Source organism: Garra rufa, chromosome 14 (assembly GCF_049309525.1).
Source record: "Garra rufa chromosome 14, GarRuf1.0, whole genome shotgun sequence".
NCBI classification, from domain to species: Eukaryota; Metazoa; Chordata; class Actinopteri; order Cypriniformes; family Cyprinidae; genus Garra; species Garra rufa.
Window position 1 is genome coordinate 6,174,995 of NC_133374.1, and position 24,422 is coordinate 6,199,416.

General features: G+C 30.9%; 1 protein-coding gene across 1 annotated transcript in view; it reads right to left on the reverse strand.

Moving 5' to 3' along the window:
* Positions 1–23,804, reverse strand: part of acsl3a (acyl-CoA synthetase long chain family member 3a) — a 35,652-nt gene extending 11,848 nt beyond the window's left edge. The window contains exons 1-8 of the mRNA XM_073817822.1: positions 23,314–23,804; positions 19,923–20,100; positions 11,708–11,817; positions 9,605–9,743; positions 6,598–6,748; positions 4,971–5,094; positions 2,969–3,040; positions 813–952 (exon numbers count right to left, since the gene is read on the reverse strand). Coding sequence (XP_073673923.1) covers positions 813–952; positions 2,969–3,040; positions 4,971–5,094; positions 6,598–6,748; positions 9,605–9,743; positions 11,708–11,817; positions 19,923–20,100; positions 23,314–23,670 — 1,271 coding nt within the window. The 5' untranslated portion in view covers positions 23,671–23,804. The remainder of the gene's footprint in view (positions 1–812; positions 953–2,968; positions 3,041–4,970; positions 5,095–6,597; positions 6,749–9,604; positions 9,744–11,707; positions 11,818–19,922; positions 20,101–23,313) is intronic.
* Between the last annotated feature and the right edge of the window lie 618 nt (positions 23,805–24,422).

Below are 24,422 nucleotides of genomic sequence, written 5' to 3' on the forward strand. Positions count from 1 at the left end.
CTTGGTGACTATGGTCCCAGCTGCCTTGAGATCATTGACAAGATCCTTCTGTGTAGTTCTGGGCTGATTCCTCACTGTTTCCATGATCATTGAAACTCCACAAGGTGAGATCTTGCATGGAGCCCCAGACCAAGGGAGATTTACAATAATTTTGTGTTTCTTCCATTTGCGAATAAATCGCACCAACTGTTCTCACCTTCTCACTGAGCTGCTTGGTGATGGTCTTTTCGCCCATTCCAGCCTTGTGAAGGTCTACAATCTTGTCCTTGACATCCTTGGACAACTCTTTGGTCTTGGCCATGGTGGAGAGTTTGGAATCTGATTGATTGCTTCTGTGACAGGTGTCTTTTATACAGGTAACAAGCTGAGATTAGGAGCACTCCCTTTAAATGAGTGCTCCTAGTCTCAGCTTGTTACCTGTATAAAAGACACTTGGGAGCCAGAAATCTTGATATTGATAGGGGATCAAATACTTTCACTCATTAAAATGCAAATACATTTATAACGTTTTTGAAATTTACTGTCTCTCACTGTTCAAATAAACCTACCATTAAAATCATAGACTGATAATTTCTTTGTCAGTGGGCAAATATACAAAATCAGCAGGGGATCAAATATTTTTTCCCCTCACTGTATTAGTCTAATATAAATCTAAATATGTGCAAACAATAGCTTTAGTAGTTTAACTACTTTAATTATGAGAAGACTGTTGTTAGTCAAAGAAGCTTCTCCAACACTGGGGATGGAGTGTGTATTCACGTGTGTGTTTTTGTGTGTGTGTGTGTGTGTGTGTGTGTGTGTGTGTGACGTACTTGTCACACAGTGGGGTGCTGTATCCCATCGCAAGCTGCTCCATCTTGTAGTTGTAGGCCAGCAGAAACAGAGTCCTCTGAAAAACACTCATTTCCTCCACTTTCAGCATGACATTCTTGTAGATCCGATCCATTATCTCCTACACAGACACAGAAAGAAATTCCCCAGACATAACTGATGACATGACTGAAACACGAGAGGGACTTTCTATCTCTTTGACTTGACAATCATTTTTTGTTTCTAGACAAATTAATTTCTTTTTAAAACATTGTAAAAAATAAAGTGTAAAGTCAGCAACACCAAAGCTCCAAAAAGTATCAAAAATATTTATTTTTAAAACAACTTTCGCATAGCGTATGTGACGTTTCGAGCACGCAGGCTCTTCATCAGTCCGATATATATATAATTATTTAATAAATGTATACAATACATCTAAAATTTGATATTTTGATGACTAAATTGTGATGATTCTTAATTATTATTATTTGAGTATTCTGGCATAATATTTCATTAATTCTTAAATATAAAAATATATATTAATATTTTAATTACAATTTCGATTAATATTGTAAATTAATATTAATAATATTCATATCAATATTCAAATAAATAAATAAATAAATATATATATATATATATCCCCACCCCAAATTTTTCTGTATTCTTATTTTTCCTGTTTTAATTTTTCTGCACACTGTTTTAATAGTTAAATAAAATTTTAGTAATCAAAAAGCATGTATAATTAATTGAAATCATTTACTTGATGAGAACATAAAGTTTAAGAATTTCTTCAAAGTTTAACATCAAAAAAAAAGAAAGAAAGAAAAACAATTTTAAATCCCTATGAAATGTGTTCGACTTTTTTCCCAGAATTTGTTTAATTTTTTATTAAATTGTTTGTTTTTGTGTTTAAATTTTTTCTGGATTCTATTTTAATGGTGTAATTAAATTGTAAGAATTATTTACATTTTAAATAATTGTTAATAATATTTATTTATTTACTTTTTTTAAATTTCCAATATATTTTAATAACTTTTGTCCACCAAATCAAAGTTACTGACATATAATCATTATGCTTGAGGCAAATATAAAACAGGAAATGGCATCATAAAAACGACCCCTTGACTTCACGTGGGCACAGAGCAATGACCTCGTCTCCCAGAGAGAGAAAAAACAAAAACTAAAAAAATACCACAAAAACGTCTCTAAGGAACCTTGACCATTAATCAAAAGTGATGATAAAGACATTTATAAATGTTACAAAAGAGTTCTATTTTGGATAAATGCTGTTCTTCTGAACTTTTCTATTCATCAAAGAAACCTAAAAAATGTTATTTGAACAGCAAATCAGAATATTATAATGATTTCTGAAGAATCATGCAACTGAGTCAAGATGCTAAAAATTCAGCTTTGAAATCAAATAAATAGGTTACATTTCTAAAATATATTCAAATAGAAAACAGTCATTTTAAATTCTAATAATATTTCACAATTGTACTGTTTTTGCTGTACTTTGGATCAAATAAGTGCAGGTTGGTGAGCATCTTTAAAAAAAACATTAAAAATCTTGACTCGTATAATGGTTTCTACAAAAGCAATTTTCACCACAAGGAACCTTGAAGCACTGTAAACATGCACCACTGCTTTACCATCTGCTATCACCACAGTATTGTTTTGCCAGGGATGTGTACGCTGAATCTAATTGAGTTATGCTGACATTTTTCCACTTCACATTTCATCACATCTCATGTGACACAGGAGGGTGGAGAACCGTTTTTTTTCAGAAGCTCCCTTATGATTCGGATGTTCTCCCACTGCTCTCAGCCGCTGTGTTTATGGAAGTTTGCTGTTCTGTGTCGTTATCATTCCACTGGGACCCTTGTGTGCAACCACACTATGACTCTCTCTCTCTCTGTGTGTCTGTGTGTGCATTGCAGTGTCCTCCGGCAAAGAAAATCTAGATATTAAACATTATTAATTGTGTATCTACAGTGAGTGAGTCACTCACTGTGTGCGTGCGTGTCAGAAGGATATCCACACCGGGCTTTCTCACGTTCTGTTTACAGCTGTAAATCATTCCAGACAATCACATTCGCTGACATTCAACCCCAAAAAGCCCAGAGAGAAACAGAGAAAGAGAGAGATTCAGCCTTACTGGTACTGCTGCCATTAAAGTGGGCCGCAGGATGCTAATGTCTCCTTTGCTTCCCTTCTTTATCTTGGTTGACTAGAAAGTAAAAACAATGAAAGAGAGAAGATATCAAAGTTTTAAAGGGATCCTATTATGCTTTTTCACTTTTTGAATTTCAGCCAGTGTGTGGTGTGTATGTTTGGGCATAACAAATGTCTACAAAGTTACAAATCTCAAAGTCCACTCCAAAGGGAGATATTTAGTTTTTAAAAAATCCCTTTCAAGAAATACAATGAATGGCTCCTTTGGACAACAGCGTTTGTTTTTTCCGGATGCTATTATGTTACAACGTAAATCCCGCCTATGGAAATTTGAATTGTTTCACGGGTGAGGAGGGACGAGGTGGGGATTCGCCTAACTTTAGCAATGTAGCATGGACACCTGCTTCTGGGATCCTTCAGTGAGCTGCAGAGCGGCTTGTATAAACGCAAGCATTGACTAAAGTGTCCGCAAACTGCTCCGGTAACTGTGCTGGAGTCACGCTGTTGACGTGTGCGGTATAGAGGTTTTTTTAAACAAATTTAGTGAAATTATTAAATTTTCCATTCATATAGACAGTCACTTGCTTTATTCCTGAATGAATCAGCCATTCGAACAAATCAAATAAATATGATTCAGTGATTAAATCAGTGTCTTGCCACCACCTGCTGGCAGATTTAGTTTAATTTTTAAAGTATCTTTTCAGTTATTTAATATTTAATCATTTAATATTTCTGTATTTAAAATTTTATATTTAAAACATTAATCTTAACATGAATTTATGAGTTTGATGGCACTCATGCCACCTCTGAGCCTCATTAAACATGAAAAGGTAAAAACAAAGGTAAAAAACAAAATTCCCCGGTAAAATCAAATATCACCTCGTAATGGGAAGGCTAATTTTTTGTCTGATTTTTGGATTGTTGTTTAGAATGTGCTCTTGTGCTCCTAACAAGAAAAGTAAGCGTAGAGCCCTGGTAAAGAAATGTATCGGCGATCTCGCAGGCTGACAATAGGACCAAAACTACTGTAGCATATTATTTACTCACCCTCCATGCATCCTAGGTGTATAGGACTTCCTTCTTTCAGACGAATGCAATCTGAGTTATATTAAAAAATAATCCTGCCGCTCCCAAGCTTTAGAACGGCATAGACTGAACGACATAGACAAGTGTTTCTCTCTATCAGTCCAAAAGTCGATCTATAATAAAGAGTGCCTCACATGGCTCCGGAGGGGTCAGTCAAAGCCTCGTTTAGCGATCCGATGTGTTTTTGTAATAAAAAATAGCCATATTTAAAATGTAAGAATCACTTTAATCAAGCTTGCGCTAACAGTTGTACACTGAACTTGCTGCTTGGGGAAGGGGCGTGGCAGGATGAAATGCCATTTAAGCTGTTCGCCAATTGCAGTGCAGTTGGACTGCTAACCAATCACAACACATTTAGTTTTCTGGAAGGCAACAAACCCAGAACTAATTAAACCATTTGTGCCAGCCTGGGGAGAAAGCTACTGTAATAATGTAAATTATGTGAAAAATAATATGTTTTTCGAACCACCAAGCATGAGAGCATGTTCTAGTGCACCCTCAAAACAAAATAAAGACTTTGTAAAAGAGCACAATAGGACCCCTTTAATTCATCTCAACCCAGTTGCAATGAATAAGTAACTCCCACAGCACTGCACATGTTTTTCCATTACGTGGTTCTGTCGTTTCAGCATTTTCCACTGACACTATTTGACATCATTGTTGTTGTTTGTCTTGTAATTACAGTGCAGTGCCTTATTGCGTATATCATACACTAAAAAAAACTTATTTCGTTCAGAATATCTTGGTAAACTTCACAAATAATTACAAATGAAATGAAATTAAATTAAATGAAATATAGTATTTTCTTGTTTCTTGGTTTCTTGTCTTTTTATACAATGCAATCCAGTGTTTTGATTTCATGAATGCAATTGGTAAATATTAAGAAAACTGTGTTGTACCTGGTCTGAGAGTGTTTGTGGTGAAGAGTAGCCGATTCTGCAGCCGTGAGCCAAACACACCATCTCAGCGCTCAACTCCAACACGTGCGCCAGTGGAAGATAGCCAATGTATGTGTCATCCTCACTGCAAAAACACACATATCAACTGTCTGCGTAATATAAATATCAGGTTTTAAATTTGAAACCAGACTGGAAAAAGAAAACATTTTACTATACTATAGTCTTCTGTTAATTATCAGGCTTGTTTCATGCATCTTGTGTGTATATATATAAGATTGTAAATTATTTCAGATTTTTAGTGACAGTAAAGACATTTAAAATGTTACAAAAGATTTCGATTCAAGAATCAAGAATGAAATGAAAAATAAAATGTACACTACTAGTCAAAAATTTTTGAACAGTTAGATTTGTTTTTAAAGAAGTCTCTTCTGCTCACCAAGCCTGCTTTATTTAATCCAAATTACAGCAAAAGCAGTAATTTCGTGTGAAATATTTTTACTATTTAAAATAACTGCTTTCTATTTAAATATATTTTAAAATGTGATTTATTCCTGTGATTTCAAAGCTGAATTTTTAGTCATTATCCCAGTCACATGATCCTTCAGAAATCATTCTAATATGCTGATTTGCTGTTCAAGAAACATTTCTGATTATCATTATTGTCCATATTTAAAACGGTTGAGTATTTTTTGGGGGGATTCTTTAATGAATAGAAAAATCCAAAGATCAGCATTTATCTGAAAAAAATAAATAAAAAAACATTTGTCAAGGATATTTTAAAGCAGTGCCAGCTTCTATGACTTTTTTATGATGAAAGATACCAGATTTTAATTTATTAACAAGATCTTGTAGTACTTCAACATTTGTTTTTAAAAATACATTTATAATGTTGCAAAAGAGTTCAGATAAATGCTATTCTTCTAAACTTTTCTATTCACCAAAGAGAAATCGAAATCTTTTGTAACATTTTAAATGTCTTTACTGCCACTAAAAAAGTATAATTTTATATATATATATATATATATATATTATATATGCAAGATGCATGAAACAAGCCTGATAATTAACAGAAGACTACATAAATATTTGACTGGTAGTGTATCATTGTTTCAACATTATTAATAATTAGAAATGTTTCTTAAGCAGCAAATCAGCTTATTAGAAGGATTTCTGGAGGATCATGTGACTCTGAAGACATGAGTAATGATGCTGAAAATTCAGCTTTGATCACAGAAATAAATTACATTTTACAATAAACAGCAATTTTCAGTATTTCTGATCATATAAATGCAGCTATGATGAACATAAGAGATTTGAATAAGAAAATACTGTAAGGAAACATTCAAAAATCGTAATACAGGTTTTATATTGAATTACATTTTTTGTTTTAGCTGCATTTTCACTGTATTTTTCTTGCTGAGTTCACAAGATGTGTAAAAACAGCACACATATGTCATACGACATATACAATATACAGTGCGTGGCGTAGAAATCCCCACAGACAGTTTTTCCTCACTCTGTTTATTTTATCCATAGGCAATGGCTTGTTTTCTAGGAAACACTGATAAACATATCCTTAAACACATTAGTGAATGACGACAGATGGCAGGATGTTATGGTTTCATACCCGAGGTTGGGGATTCTCTCGGCCATGCCGGTGATTCCGGCAATGATATTACTGTGAGAGATCATGACTCCTTTTGGCACGCCGGTGGAGCCGCTGGTGTACATGATCACAGCCACATCAGATGCACACGGAGGCCGTCTCTGCTTCGATGCTGTGGACAGAAGTAGGCAGAAGTTACTAGAAATTCCATTCTATAAAGGGATTAACCACTAGAAAATCAATTTGAGCTCATTATATCTAGTGAATGCTTCACTGTGACATAACAGTGCTTCGATGTCCTGAATGCAAATTTGTGACGTCATAGAGGAGTGCTTTTATCATATTATTGTGCTGTTGTGAAATCACAGATGAGAGGGGTTCATTGTGACATCACAGAGCATTTTTACTTAGTTTACCTTCAAAAACCTATTGCAAAATTGAAAATGCATGGATGCAGATTTCAGTGTTTTATTCATAATGTTAAAACTCAGTTTTTAATATATTAACACACAGTTCTCACACTCTTTGATTCATTTCCATGATTTCTCTATCAACCTCAAAATTAATTTTATAGAGATTTTAAGCCTATTAAAAATAACAAGAAACATGTATATTCACTACACATTTTCCAGGCCTGGAAATACTTTTTTTTTGTGTGATTGCATTAATGTTTTTCTTAAACAATACCAATAACTTTGCTTTTTTAAACAATACCAGTTATGTTTTTTTTTATTAAGAAAACTGATTAGATTATTTACCTTTTTATTAATATTTCTCATATTAAAAATGAAAGCTAAAGATAAGAATAGAAACAGTATTATTTTAATATACATTTTTAAAATTTAGTTTAAGTTTTAGTCATTTTGTAGTGCATTTGTATTTTTGTTTTTTAATCAAAAAAATTAAATATTTAAATAGAAAGCAGTTATTTTGTATTGTAATAATATTTCACAATATGTCTGTTTTTACTGTATTTTTGATCAAATAAATGCAGACTTGGTAAGAAGAAGAGACTTCTTTCAAAAACATAAAAAATATAAATGTTATTCATTTCTATGAATTTTCCAGGCCTGGAAATCACAATTTTTTATCTGACTGCAGTAATGTTTTTCTTAAAGAAACTAGTTTGCTTGTTTTTTTAAGCAGTGCCAGCTTCTATGGATTTTTATAATGAAAACTGATTTTTTGAGGTTTTTAATTTTTTAATGTTTATTTTATTTTATTTTTTTATTAACAAGATCTTTTAAGCTTATTAACCATAGTACTTCAACATTTGTTTTTAGACACTTGTCATTTATGTTCAGTTTATTTTTATTTTATTTTAACTTTTTTAATTTTCAATTAGTTTTAGTTAAAATGCTTTATGATGAAAACATTACATTTTAATTAGACTTACATTTACATTTTACACTTACATTTTTTATATTTAAAATGAAAACTTGAAATCTTATCTTTTAAAATGAAAAAGATAAGAAAATAAACTATTATTTTAATATATATCTTGAAATTTATATAGTATTTCAGTATTTATTAATGTTTAGAATTAGCTTGTATTATATTTCAATTTTAGTTTTAGTCATTTTGTAGTGCTTTTGTCCTTTTTGGTTCTTTCTTTAATATTTATTAACATTTATATTTTTTTTAATTGAATATTAATTGAATTTTTTAATTGAATTTTTTTTTTACATTTTTATATTTATTAACAAGATCTTTGAAGCATATTAACCATAGTACTTCAACATTTCTTTTAATTTTAGATGCCATTGCAACATTTCTCATTTTTCTTCAGTTTTTTTTAACAATTTACTTTTAATAATTTTACTGAATTTTATTTTAACGTGATTTTATTTTTTAATGGTTTTAGTTTTAGTTAAAAAGCTTTTTTATGATGAAAACGTATTGGATTTTGATTCGATTATTTACATTTTTAATAAATAATTTTATATTTAAAAAATAAGATGAGAAAAGAAACTATTAAAAAGAAAGTATTAAAAAGCATTATTTTAATATATATTTTGAAATGTATATATTACAGTATTTATTCATATTTAGGATTTATTAATATATTAGATTTAGCTTGTATTATTATATTTCAATTTTAGTTTAGGTTTGTGGTATTTTGTTCATTTTTAAAATATTTATTAACTTTTTAATTTTTTTGTTTTTTTATTAAAATTCAATTTTTTTTAATTTGTAATTTTTTTTATATTTATTATCAAGATCTTTTTAGCTTATTAACTGTGGTACTTCAGATTTTTTTTGTCTGTTGCCATTGTGACATTTCTCATTTTTGCTCAGTTTATAAAAAATATTTCTTCTAAATTTTTTACTTTATTTACTTTTTTATAGCTTTAATTAAACACAAATTTTAAACAGTATTAAATAAAAGCAAATGATGCTACAATTTGGCAAAACTACAAAAATCACTGGAAGATGGGGGGAGGATATGTTGTAAACTTGAATTTATAGTTGTTTGAAGAATATTGATAAAGACTATAAAAGTAAAAATACAGTATGCATGTGTGAATGAATTAAAAAGATAAGAACAGGAAGCGGGTGCAGGATGTCAGTACCAGAACAGAACGTTTCAGCTTTGAAAACCAGAGTACCATTTAAGCCGTTCCAAGATTTCAGAACCTCAAATGTGGAACATGGGAATTCGAGTGTGTACATTTGTGCATTGTGAGGCTCAACGTGATTTAGCATTAGCATGCTGACACAGAACAGAGTGAATGTCATGTCGAGCCGAAGGAGCAAGATCAGCGTAATGTCATGTGAAGTCTGTGGCAGTGTGAGAAAACGTGACCCAACACACACACATACACATGATCCAGTGTGTAAACGACTACTACTACCAGCTGTTGAGGGTCAGTCCTGCTTCACAGAGAATTATAACGGAGGAAGTAAACGGAAGAGTGAAAGAGTCAGGGACGCCCTCGACCCTGGCCTTAATTTGACACAGATGGAGGATTTCTCATTCACATGACCTGAGGCGACCTCAAACACACACACACATACACACTAGTACCATTCTCAGGATGGGCCCCTAGTCTCTTCACAGCCGCCATGCTGTGGACACTGATGCCTCGTGGGTATTCAGAGCCGCTCTTGAGTTTATCATCCACAACGATGATGTGTCGTAATCTGGGCACCTCTAGCAAAATATTCTGTGTCAAAATACAAGCGGAAAAACATTAGTGCATGTATTTGACTAATGCATTTCAAAGCAAAATATAATATTCAACTGTAGTTTAAGTTTTAGAAATTTTGTAGTGTTTTAGTCATTTTTGTTCCTTTTTTATTTTTACTTTTATATTTATTAACAAGATCTATTAAGCTTATCATAGTACTTCAACATTTTTTTTTATTTTAGTCAGTTGCCATTGTAACATTTCTCATTTTTGTTTAGTTTTTGAAAAGTTTTTCTTCAGTTATTTTTATTTAGTTTTAACTTAATTTCAATTTGTAGTACTTTTGGTTAAAACGCTTTTTATGATGAAAACTGATTAGAATTTGATTAGATTAACATTTTTATTAATTTGTTTCTTTTTAAAATGGAAACTCAAGATAAGAAAAGAAACTATTATTTTAAAATATATTTTAAAATTTATATAGTATTAGTTATTTAATAATATTTAGAAGCAGCAAATTTTAGTTGAAGTTTTAGTCATTTTGTAGTGCTTTTGTCATTTTTAAAATATTTATTTTTTTATTTTTATTTTTTAATGTTTATTTTTTTTATGAAAAGTAGACTGTGATATTATTGGTTGTTATTGTTTTCCATGCCCATTACACCATCCTTTCACATTTGCAAGCAACATATAAATTATATATACACTACTGGCCAAATAATTCAGATTTTTTAAATGTTTTTGAAAGACATTTCTTAAGCTAGAAAGATTTCTGAAGGATCATGTGACACTTACGACTGAAGCAATGATGCTGAGAATTCAGTTTTGCATCCTAGGAATAAATTAAATTTACAATATGTGACCCTGGACAACAAAACCAGCCTTAAGTAGCATGGGTATATTTGTAGCAATAACCAAAAATACATGCTATAGGTCAAAAATATAGATTTTTCTTTTATGCCCAAAATTATTAGAATATTAGATTATGTAACATGAAGATATTTTATACATTTCCTACTGTAAATATATCAAAATCTAATTTTTGAATAGTAAAATGCAGATTTTCAAATAGTTGCATCTTGGCCAAATATTGACATAATGACATCCTAACAAACCATACACCAATGGAAAGCTTATTTATTTATTTATTTATTTTTATTGTGCAAGTAGTGAATGTGACAATATTACACCAAACATATAATACATAACAAAAAACAAAACAAAAAAACAAGTAAAGAATATGGCAATATTTAGATAAAGAAGCAATTTCAACATATATACTGATATCTAATATTACAAGTGCATTCATATAACAGCGTATGTATTTATGTGTCTGTGAACATTATGATCATGTGTGTATGCGAATGTCTGCGCATGTGAGCCAGTTATTGCATCTTGGGGTGGGAGAGGTAGTACATAGGTGAAATAATATCTAACAGATTATTAATAAATACAATAGTAATAACAATTAAAAAATGAAGCCATTGGAGATATCAAATATTATTAGCAATAATAATAACCATGATACCTATAACAACAATAACAACAACAACAATAATAATAATAAAAATGGCAATAATAATAATAAGTTGGAAAGCTTATTTATTCAGCTTTCAGAGTGATGTATAAATCCCAATTTCAAAAATTTACCCTTATGACTGGTTTGGTGGTCCAGGGTCACTTATAATCAAATAGAAAGCAGATAAAAAAAGATAATTGCTACTTTTTTAACTCACAATTCTGATTTTTTTTTCACAGAATTGCAAGTTCTCTCACAAATTTGAGTTTACATATCATAATACTGGTGAACAGAAGAGACAAAAACATAAAAAAAACTCTATTTCAACCTTAACACTTTCAAATTGTTGAGCAAATACATGTTTGATCAATGTTTTGTTAGTCATATTATGTAATATGTTTAATCTGATTAAAAACAGTTTGATTACTACATGAAACACTTTGTATAGTCTGGTTTTTGAGAATTTTGAGTGTTTGATCACCTTGAGTTTGGTTTCCAGAAGGTCTTTGCTGGTGATTATGTGAGAAACTTCAGCTTCATTGAGTCCATGAGCAATAGCAGGACCACCCAGAGTGGAGTAAAGAGTGACCACTTTAAAACACACAGATATGAGAAAGATTAAAGACCTAATTCAATGTAGACAGACATCTTTTCAACATAACTCCAATGTCTATAAATATAAATATAACACAGGATAAATAACAAACACTCTATACAGTTGAAGTCAAAAGTTTATGTTCACCTTGCAGAATCTGCAAAATGTTAATTATTTTACCAAAATAAGAGGATCATACAAAATGCATGTTATTTTTTATTTAGTACTGATCTGAATAAGATATTTCACATAAAAGACAGTTACATATAGTCCACAAAAAATAATTGAATTTATAAAAAGCACCCTGTTCAAAAGTTTACATACACTTGATTCTTAATACTGTTTTTTTGTTTAGTGATTGTTCTTCAAAAAAAACCTTCAGAATACCTTAAATTCTATGGTTTTTTCAGCATCTTTGTGTTTTTGAACCCTTTTCAACAATGACTGTATGACATGACATCCATCTTTTCACACTGAGGACAACTGAGGGACTCATATGCAACTATTACAGAAGGTTCAAACACTCACTGATGCTCCAGAAGGAAAAAACAAATGTATTAAGAGGGTGTAAACTTTTAAACAGAATGGAGATGTGTATATATATATTTTTTTGCCTAATTTTTTTCATTTAGTACTGCCCTTCAGAAGCTACAGAAGATACTTACATGTTTCTCAGAAGTCTTAATTGCGTCATTTTTCCTTCTAGAGCATTAGCAAGCATTTGAACCTTCTGTAATAGTTGCATACGAGTCCCTCAGTTGTCCTCAGTGTAAAAAGATGGATCTTAACATCATACAGTCATTACTTGAAAGGGTTCAAATACACAAAAATGCTGAGAAAACAGAATTTGTGGAACCTGAAGGATTTTTCTGAAGAACAGCAGGCAGTTTAACTGTTCAGGACAAACAAGGGACTCATGAACAACTATCAATAAAAAATAAAAATAAAACAACAGCTGTAGATCATTTAGCTAACCACAAAGTATTAAGAATCAAGTGTATGTAAAATTTTGAACAGGGTAATTTTTAGAAATTCAACTATTATTTTATCTTGTGGACTATATGTAAACATGTATGTGAAATATGTTATTCAAGTCAGTACTAAAAAAAAAAAAAAAAAACATGCGTTTTGTGTGATCCCACTTATTTTGATTAAATAATTAACATTTTGCAGAGAATACGTATAAAAAACAACTTGGGTGTTCATGTTGCATTTCCAAGCTGCTGACACCAGCAGTGCAGTGACCAGGGAATAATTTCTGTTGAATTGTCTGAAGTAGGTTAAAGCATGGTTTTCCTGTCACTAGCATTCACAGGCTTTTTTATGGTATTCCCAGTTATCCAGATTTTTCCTTGTATTTTTCCATTTAATGACAGAAAAGGCACTTAAGTAAGATGTATGACACGTCTATTTTTAACAATGAAACAAAATTTTAAAAAGGTAATTGACACTTTTTTAACTCACAATTCTGATTTTTTTTTTTTACAGAATTGCATGTTCTCTCACAAATTTGAGTTTACATGTCATAATACTGAAAAAAGGCTTAAGTGTGAGATAAAAATATGCTAATCCTATGATTTTTATTTTTTTATCCTGTAACGGAAAACAAACTTCCATAAATAATGTCAGTTCCCTCTTCTTACATTTTGATATGCAACATTTATTTTTTATTTAATTTATTTAATATTTATTTGTTTACAAAATATACAGTAAAACAGCAATATTATAAAATACTATTGCAAATTAAAATGACTGTTTTCAATTTGAATATACTGTAAATGTAATTTATTCCTGTGATCAAAGCTGAATTTTCAGCATCTTTATTCCAGTCTTCAGTGTCACATGATCCTTCAGAAATCGTTTTAATATGCTGATTCGCTCAATTTTTTTTAATGTTTGCCAATTATTTGTGCTCAACTAGTAATATAAGTTCTTACTATTATGTTATATTATATTAAAAAAGTGCTGTGCTGCTTAACATTTTTTCATGATTATTTGATGAATAAAAAGTTAAAAAGAACAGCATTTATTTGAAGTAGTCAATGTCTTTATTATTAAATGACATTTTTACTGTTGCTTTTTGCATGAATAAAAGTATTATTTTGAAAAAATAGACCAACATTTTTTATTGTATATTTATATATACTACCAGTCAGAATTTTTTGAACAGTAAGATGTTTTTTAAAGAAGTATCTTCTGCTCACCAAGTCTGCATTTATTTGATCAAAAGTACAGCAAAAACAGTAAAATAAAAAATAATAATAATTTTACTGTTTAATATAACTGCTTTCTATTTGAATATATTTTAAAATGAAATGTATTCCTGTGGTTTCAAAGCTCAATTTTTAGCAATTTTTACCAGTCTTCAGTGTCTAATATGCTGATTTGCTGTTCAAAAAACATTTATTATTATTACTATTATTATTATGTTAAAAAACAGCAAAGTAGAATTTTTTCAAGATTCTTTGATGAATAGAAAGTTCAGAAGAACAGTATTTATCTGAAAAATATTTTTTTAACATTATAAAATGTATTTATCATCACTTTTGATCAATTTAAAGCATCCTTGCTAAATAAAAGTATTAATTTCTATAATTCTTTATCTAAAAAATATTGTACCGACTCCAAGCTTTTGAATGGTACAGTATATAATTTATTTTATTTCAGATAAATGCTGATCTTTGGATATTTCTATTCAAAGAATCCTGAATTTTTTTTTTACTTAACTGTTTGAAATATTAATAATAATAATAAATGTTTCTTGAACAACAAATCAGCATATTAGACTGATTTCTGAAGTATCATGTGACACTGAAGACTGGAGTAATGATGCTGAAAATTCAGCTTTACATCACAGGAATAAATTACATTTTACAAAATATTCAAACAGAAAGCAGTATTTTAAATACTAAAGATATTTCACAATATTTATGCTTTTGCTGTATTTTGGATCAAATAAATGCAGGCTTGGTGAGCAGAAGAGAATTTTTTAAACATCTTACTGTTCAAAAACTTTTGACTGGTAGGGTATATGAATAAACACACAGACACATAATTACTAAATAAATTCAAAGATGCACTCAATCATTTTTCTCTCATGTGTTTGCATGCTGTTGTGTAACTGTGTCAGTTATCAGTAGTAACAGCACGCATTGCTGTGAAAAGTTCAGGATGAGGGCAAACAAGCACAAGCCAGAACACACACACATACACAAAAACACATACAGCACACAAAGCTAAACCATGCACACATAAATAAACATTCATAAAGATATACACGATGCACACACATTTTTGCACATGACAAAAACTGAAACAATCCATGTGCCTTCACTTTCTCGCTCATACACAGACACACACACACACACACACACACACACACACACACGTCACACACACGTCACACACACAAGTTTGTTTTTGTGAATTGTGGGGACATTCCATAGACGTAATGGTTTTTATACTGTACAAACGATATTTGCTATCACCCTACACCTTCCCCACACCTAAACCTAGCCCTCACAGGAGACTGTGCATATCTTTACATTCTCAAAAAAACGTATTCTGTATGATATAAGCCTTTTGAAAAGTGGGGACATGGGCAATGTCCTCATAAGTCACCCTCTCCTTGTAATACCTATGTCATACCCATGTTATTACACAAATTTGTGTCCTGATATGTCACAAAAACAAACACACACACACACACACACACACACACACACACACACACACACACACACACACACACACACACGGCTGCACTGAGAACACAAGGGGGTCGGCGAGCCGCATTCGGTGACATCATCAGTCTGCGTCACTGCCTGAGGGCGCGACACTTCAGCCGTGAGACACAAACAGAGAGGAGATCGCCACGGAAACATCAACACGCACACACATGATGATAAGCTCGAATGTGCATCTGTAAGAGCACACGCACACACATCTGACATGAACATTAACATAACCATGTGACAAAATGCATAACACATAACATACAAACACAGTCACTCTCTCTTACACACACACACACACACACACACACACACACACACACACACTTAAGCCTGATGACACAAGTACGTGAGCATCTGATGTTGACAGAAACACCAGGGTGCAGAAGTCAGCCAAAGAGACACAGACGTCTGTGAATTATGTGACAGACATGAGGGGGTGATTCTCATGACAATCTAAAAACGTAAATAAAACAAAATGACAAAATAATAATGATATAATTACAATATATACAAAATTGTATTATCATACAATTATTAAGTACTACAAATTATTACAAATATTATATAATGTTTTATAATTTATAACTTATGTTTTTAAAGAAGTCTCTTATGCTCATCAAGGCTGCATTTATTTGATCAAAAATACAGAAAAAAACTGTAATAATGCTAAATGTTATTACAATATAAAATAATGTTTTTTTATTTTTATAAACTTTAAAATATAATTTATTCCTGTGATGCAAAGCTGAATTTTTATCAGCTGTTACTCCAGTTTTAAGTGTAATGTTGTTTTTGGCGGCCGGTTTTAATTTTAGTTTTAGTCTGGACTTTGTGTGAAGCTGTCATTTTAGTTTTTAGTATTTTTAGTCACGTTCATACTCTTTTTAGTCTAGTCAAGTTTTAGTCAGCTAAAAGTCTGAGCATTTTAGTCTTATTTTAGTCAGAATTATCCATGACTATTTCTGTCTAGTTTTAGTCAACGAAAACTGATTACATTTAGTCTAGTTTTAGTCAATGAAAATTGTATTGTAGTCTCTATTTTTTTCTTTTTTATAAGTTTATTTACAGATTGATTAATTTATACCTTTTGTAAGTAAAATGACTTTTTTTTATAATTATTTCTTATGGTTTTCATAGCACAAGTTGACTAATTTTACGAAACTGTCCAAAAATCGCTTGGTCATCTGAGACGCAAAAACATTTTCCACCTTTGACCACAAGATGTCATTAGTGTGCAACGATGTTGAAAAGTTTCATGTAATGAACGATACAGTTGATGGAAAAGCCTCGGTGATTCAAAAAGCTTAATTTTCCCATCACTACTAAAAAGTGCAAATAAAATGTGTGTGTCGTTTCTTCTTTTCCTCCCAAAGATGAACCCCGGCTGGCTGGCCAAGGGTCCCTTTATATGTGTCAGACTTAACTTTGTTTGTAGTCGTCTTCTAGGTAATGCCGCAAGTGGGGCTTGAGGGAGTGACGTCGCCTGTGTCTGCACGGTTTAGGATTGAAGGGATACAGCTCTGGCTACTGGGCATGCGCACATCAATCTAACGTTATAACAATTTGTCTCGTCTCGTTTTCGTCACGTGATAAAGGTTCGTTGATGGCCATATTTGGTCATAATTTTCGTTGACGAAAGCAACACTACTTAACTGTCTCATGATCCTTCAGAAATCATTTTAATATGCTCATTTATTATTATAACTATATATTTAGGAAACCTTTTTTTTTGGAACCTGTGATTCTTTGATGGATAACAAGTCAAAAAGAACAACATTTATTCAAAACAAGTCTTTTCTAATAATGTAAATCTATGCTAACACTTTTTATTAATTTAACACATCCTTGGTGAAAAGTATTAATTAATTTAAAGAAAGAATTAAAATTTACTGACCCCAAACTTTTGAATAGTAGAGTATATTGTTAGAAAACCTTTCTATTTAAAATAAATTCTGTCATTTTTAACATTTTATTGATCATTGTATCACAGGTTCCAAAAAACTGTTTTCAGCATTGATAACAAATCAGCATATTACAATGATTTCAGAAAGAGTAATGGAGTAATGATGCTGAAAATGTAGCTTTGTATCACAGGAATAAATTGCATTTTAAAACATATTCACATAGAAAACAGTTATTTTAAATTGAAATAATATTTCACAATATTACAGTTTTTTTTCTGTATTTTTGATCAAATAAATGCAGCCTTGATGAGCATAAGAAATATCTTTAAAAACCATTAAAAGTCTTACTGATCCCAAACTTTTGAGCGGCAATATATATATATATATATATATATATATATATATATATATATATATATATATATATATATATATATATATGTGTGTGTGTGTGTGTGTGTGTGTGACCTTGGACCACAAAACCAGTCTTAAGTCGCTGGGGTATATTTGTAGCAATAGCCAAAAATACATTGCATGGTTCAAAATTTTTGATTTTTCTTTTATGCCAAAAATCATTAGGAAATTAAGTAAAGATCATGTTCCATGAAGATTTTTTTTGTAAAATTCCTACTATAAATATATCAAAATGTAATTTTTGATTAGTAAAATGCATTGTTAAGAAATTAATTTGGACAACTTTATGGGTGATTTTCTCAGTATTGTGATTTTTTTTGCACCCTCAGATTCCAGATATTCAAATAGACGTATCTTGGCCAAATATTGTCCTATCCTAACAAACCATACATCAAAAGAAAGCTTATTTATTGAGTTTTCATATGATGTATACATCTCAGTTTTGTAAAATTTAACCTTATGACTGGTTTTGTGGTCCAGGGTCACACACATATGTATATGTATATGTATATATATAGTTTTAATATATAATATTATAATTCAATAGTATTACTGTATAATTATATACCATTCAATTATATATTTATTTATGGTATGACGATAACGTTTATTACAGATCAAGTAGACCGATAATTTAATTTAATCCGATATACAGTAATCAACATTTGAAGTAGAGCAACCCTTTCGTCAAAGTTGTCCTGAAACCAAAACAATACCTGTTCTTGTATAACTTTGGACAGCTTTGATGAGCTTTTTTGATCCACTTCACTTGTCACATATGTCTGGTGTAAAAATTAAAATGAATGCCAAAATTAAGAATAACAAGGTCTCTGACTCTCTTATAATTTTTTTTTTCATTTATTTTATTAATTAAAAAATTAATTATTGAATCTGCAAATCAGTTTTGAAAATGACTGACACCTATAAACATAAAAATGCTTAATATCGGTGCCAATAATCTCTCTCTCTCTCTCTCTATATATATTCATTCTTCTATAATACATGCAGAGAAAAATTATATACCTGTATTAGATACAAATACATGCATTTATCATTTAGGAAAATGGAAATTTGAACATTATTACTGTAATATGTGCATAGAAGCCCTAAGAAAGACTTCTATTTTCTTCATGCAAGTATTCTTTTGCTTTTGGGGTAAAAATTTAACCTTGACAGGTTCTGTGAGATTCAACCGAGTCTATGTGTGTGTGTGACTATCAAACACTTTAGACTAGGACAAGGAGACAAAAACGCAAGAAAGAGAAGAGAGGGGATGAGGATGAGGAGAAGGAGGTGGTGAAGGGGGGTTTGGCGCCACATTTATATAACAGAAGTGCAATGAGGACAATCTGACCTCCATACATAACGCACACACAGACCTCTGTATTAGCCCCATGTGTGTCATAAACACAAATATGGAATCAATCTGGCTGTGGATTTGCATGATCGTGACGGTGAGAGATTTTCCCTGAGCATGTGTGTTTGCTCAATAACCACAGTGTCACATATCTTCCTCTCGTCCATGTTACATTTTTATACATTTAAGGTCTATGAATGTATGATTTATGAATAAACCATTGAAATACTTAAATTTTCTGTAGAAAATGTCAGTGTTAAACTCACTTCCACAATGCTAGGGTGTCACTTGTGACCCTGGACTACAAATGTAGTCTTAAGTAGCACAGGTTTGTAGCAATAGCCAAAAATACATTGTATGGGTCAAAAGTATAAATTTTTCTTTTATGCCTGAAATCATTAGGATATTAAGTAAAGATCATGCTCCATGAAGAATATTTTGTAAATATCCTACAGTAAATATATCAAAATGTATTTTTTGATTAGCAATAGACCTATGCATTGCTAAGAACTTTCTCTGAACAATTTTAAGGGCGATTTTCCCCATTTTTTTTGCACCCTGAGAAATAGTTGTATCTTGCAATGTAGTTCCTGAGAGGTGCGAAAAGTTTTTAAAGGGATAGTCCATCCAAAAATGAAAATGTTGTTGTTAACTCACCTTCATGTCATGTGTACATGTGTGTGACTCACATGGGAAGTTGTGCATGAAACAGGCCTGTGCTGCTATGATCCACTCAGCCCTCGTCTCGCAGAAGATGGCAATGTTTTTCAGAGGTTTCTGTCCTAATGCAGCCAAACCGCTGCCGAAAGCTCTCACTTCTTTATACACCTGATCATACGACATCCAGCGATACTCTCCTAAAATCACCTAGAGAGAAACAGAGTTTGAAATGGTTTATTTTTCTGTTCAGCTGCTCTTCAAAGAAAAAGAGCCCACTGCTCACCTGTAGAGTGCTTTCTATCAACTTTTTTCCTTTCATTGGATCAGGCATAACAAGTTTATAGAACAACAGCTCCTCCTATTGGTTCATCATAAAGTCACAATTCACAGAGAGTTTACAGAGATCATAGCCTACATTTTTACAACTTTTACAAGTTTACAACTCAAAATCCAGGTAAAGTTGCTGAATACTGGATAGAACAAATTCTTTTCAAAAAAGCAAGAAAAATTATTTTTATATGATATGAAAAAGAATAATGTACTATGTAGACATAATTTGCAAACAAATGCAAATTATTATTAATACTGAAGCTAGTATTAATATTATTATTAGTTTACTAAAATAATTTTTAATATTAGTTTTTCTTTCTTGCTGCTCAAATGTTTGGGATCAGTAAGATTTTCAATGTTTTTTCAAAAAATGATCATCAAAGTTCCATTTATTTGAACAAAAATACAGAAAAAAAATGTATTAAATATTATAAATAATATTATGAAATAATATTGAAATTCAAAATGTTTGAATTTCTGCGATGCAAAGCTGAATTTTCATCAGCCATTACTCCAGCCTTCAGTGTCACATGATCCTTCAGAAATCATTCTAATATGCTGATTTATTATTTTTATTATCAATGTTGGAAACAGTTGTGCTGCTTAATATTTTTTTGAAACCTGTGATACTTTTTTCAGGATTCTTTGATAAATAAAAAGTAAAAAAGAACAGCATTTATTAAAAAAAGAAATCTTTCCTAACAATGTAGATCTTTACTATCACTTTTTATCAATGTAACACATTCTTGCTGAATGAAAGTATTAACTTATTTTAAAGAGAGCGAAAAATTTATTTTTTTTACTGAACCCAAACTTTGATCGAGGTGTTTATTGTTACGAAAGTTTTCTATTTTAAATAAACGCTGTTCTTTATAACGTTGTATTTATCAAAAACTCCTGAAAAAGAATCAGAGGTTCCAAAAAACTTTAAATTCAAACTATTTTCAAAATAGCAATAAATAAATTAATTAATTATTGTACTACGTAGACGTACTTTAACAATTATTATTATTATTAATGAGAATAGTATTTTATTTTTAACACCATTATTTTAAATATTTTTTAATCTCCTTTTTTATCTTTTTTTCATAATTCCCTCCATGGTGCTTCTAAAGCATACATCAACATTTATAGACCTTTATATATAAATGCCTGTTCAGTATTCAGAAAATTTATGAGGATGTTGTCACTATTTTAACATGCAAAGAATATCCAGTAATTTACATTTAATAATCTTAAAAGGTACATACATAAAAGCAGCCTGTTAAATTAAAAAAGTTGTAAAATGGTAAAAAAAATAAATTACAGATTTGTGCTGTTCAGACAAAGTACAACCAGAACAGTGTAAGAATAAAGCGCTCTTGTAAACAATGTTAGCATAAAATCAACAGCAAGCCGAAACTAACACCCAGCAGTTGTTTAAGATGCATAATCAAGCTTCTCATGTTGCACAACAGTAGCAGCACATGTTTGGCAGCTTTAGTTGAGTAACAGCAGCGTCACAGTAGAATATTATTACTATGTGAGCTGCTCCAAAGCCGAACAATAGGATTACTATCAGAACTGAAAGATCATTCACATGCTGCAGGTCAGTTTGTTACAGACCAGCTGATTTAAAGGGTCATGACATGGAAAACAAGATTTTCTCTGCCCTTTTGTAAGCAGAGTTTGATGTATTACATAGACAAATTCTCACAAAACCCAAAACAAAACTGTTTTACTAGTCCACTCAGAACATTTATTATAACTAAACTGCAAAAACAAGTCATTCAAATCATATTTATGGTATGAGCCAATTAACTTTAGACATTTTTAAATATATGTTTATTTGTCCAATATTTAAATGTATGTTTATTGCGATTTGTCCAATATTTGAATATGTTTATTGCAATTTGTACAATATTTGAATAGATGTTTATTATAATTTGTACAATATTTGAATGTTTATTGTAATTTGTACTAAATTTGAATACATGTTTATTGTAATTTGTCAAATATTTATATATATATATATATATATATATATATATATATATGTATTTCAATTTGTCCAATATTTAAATATATCTTTATTATAATTTGTCCAATATGTAAATATATGTTTATTATAATTTGTACAATATTGGCATGTTTACCGTAATTTGTACAATTTAATATATATTTATTTAAATTTGTCTAATATTTAAATATATGTTAATTATTATTTGTGTAATATTCAAATAATTTGTACAATAGTGGAATGTGTTTATTATAATATTTTATATGTATTTTTTTTCATAAATTTTAGAAATTGCAATAAATAATAATAATATTGCATATTTAAATATTATTTAAATATTGAATTATTATATATTTAAATATGTTTTTTTTTTAAATTTCAAATAAATGCCTTTCATTTAAGTTTCTATTAATCAAATAATCCTAAAAAAAAATTGTTACCACAAAACTGTTAAGCAGCTGAAAAATGGACAATAATAAGAACTATTATTAATAACTGGGGACCAATAGTAATTAATAATAGTTGTGCAGCAAATCAGCATAATATAATTATTTCTGAAGAATCATGTAACACAGAAGACTGGAGTAATGATGCTGAAAATTCAGCTTTGCACCACAGGAATAAATAATATTTTAAAATATATTAAAATTAGAAAACTGTTCTTTCAAATTGTAAAAATATATTAAAATATTACAGTTTTTTTGTATTTTATAATCAAATAAATGCAGCCTTGGTGAGCAGAAAACATTTTTTTTTTTAATGTGCCCTAGTGATTGTTTACTATAATTTTAAATTATTAAATATGTGTGCAACCATAAGTTGCAACCATACATTAGGCTGTGCACATTTCATTTTGTCTGACTGTTTCTAAATTATTTTAGAAGGGCATTTTTGCATCTTAACTGATCAAGTTTTCAACAACTAAGAAAACTGGACTATGACTTTGGTAAACATTTGCGAGAAATCTTTAACTAACAGTATGACTGGTCATCAGCGGAAAAGACACTACAAAAGAGCTGCTCCTTTAACACATTCGAGAGAGTTTTGAAGGACCAGAGCGTGAGATCTCTGGACTTACAGACAATACGCACCTTCCTGAAGACCCTCCCATCCTCCTGAGTTTCGTCTTCCTCAATCAGCAGCTCTCTGGTTCCTAGACAGTCGATGTGAGGACTGCGGCATACGGACGATTCAAACACCCGATCAAGTGTGTTCACCCCAGGCTGTATGCATGTGGCCAGTGCCCTTAGCGCCTCGACATCCCGGTAAGGTCCCGAAGGATGTCCGCTCACCGTATGGGCCTTCACTCTCCGTGAGCACTCAGAGAACGACTGCAAGTCGGACGACCTCAGCAACAGGTACGGCAAATAAGAGATGAGAGAGTAGAGCCAAACCACCAGCCTGAATATGACGACCACTACCGGACTCACATCCTGCTTCAGCCTCATACTGACTCAATGAAATAGAAAGAAACATACGAAGAGTGAGGGGATGATAAAGGAAGAGTTGTGATGCTACTTCCTTCCAGGTTGTCTTGCAGCTTAAACTCCGATGAATTCAGTGGTCAGTGAAGCCTTTTGTGTCTAAACAAGAAATGCAAGCAGTCAGTCTTTAATGACGTTAAATACAAACTAACTCCTAACAGTAACAGAACATTCCAGTGAAGATTATTAGATGGTAATTTCACAATTTTGACTCTTTTGACCCTATCCACCTCAACAAAGAAGCACGGAGCCGTGAGAGGAGAGGCAGATTAGAAAGCGGTACAAATAAAGGTGTAACAACCGATTCTCAGCCCAGATTTCAGCACAAATCCGAAAGTGGGTGAAAGGTGAAATCAAACTAAGCATGTGCATGAGCTCCTGTAAGTGTGGGTCAGGGTTTTTATTGTTAACCAAAAAAAACCCATAAAAAATTACTTTCCTTTACTCTACTTTCCTACCATTTTCCTATATTTTAATTTAAAGTAATAAACTGAATAAAACTTTACAGATTAATAATATTTTAAATAATATTAATAATGACAAATACACAAAAAAATGATTAAAGCTTTAACTAAAATGAAAATGAAAACAACAAAATATTTACAAAATATTCACAGGGTGATTAAACAATGAGAGATTTTTTGTTTTTGGATGGACAATCCCTTTAATTCAAAGTTATTCAAGTTAATTCAAGTTATTTCTGATTTACAAGCTTA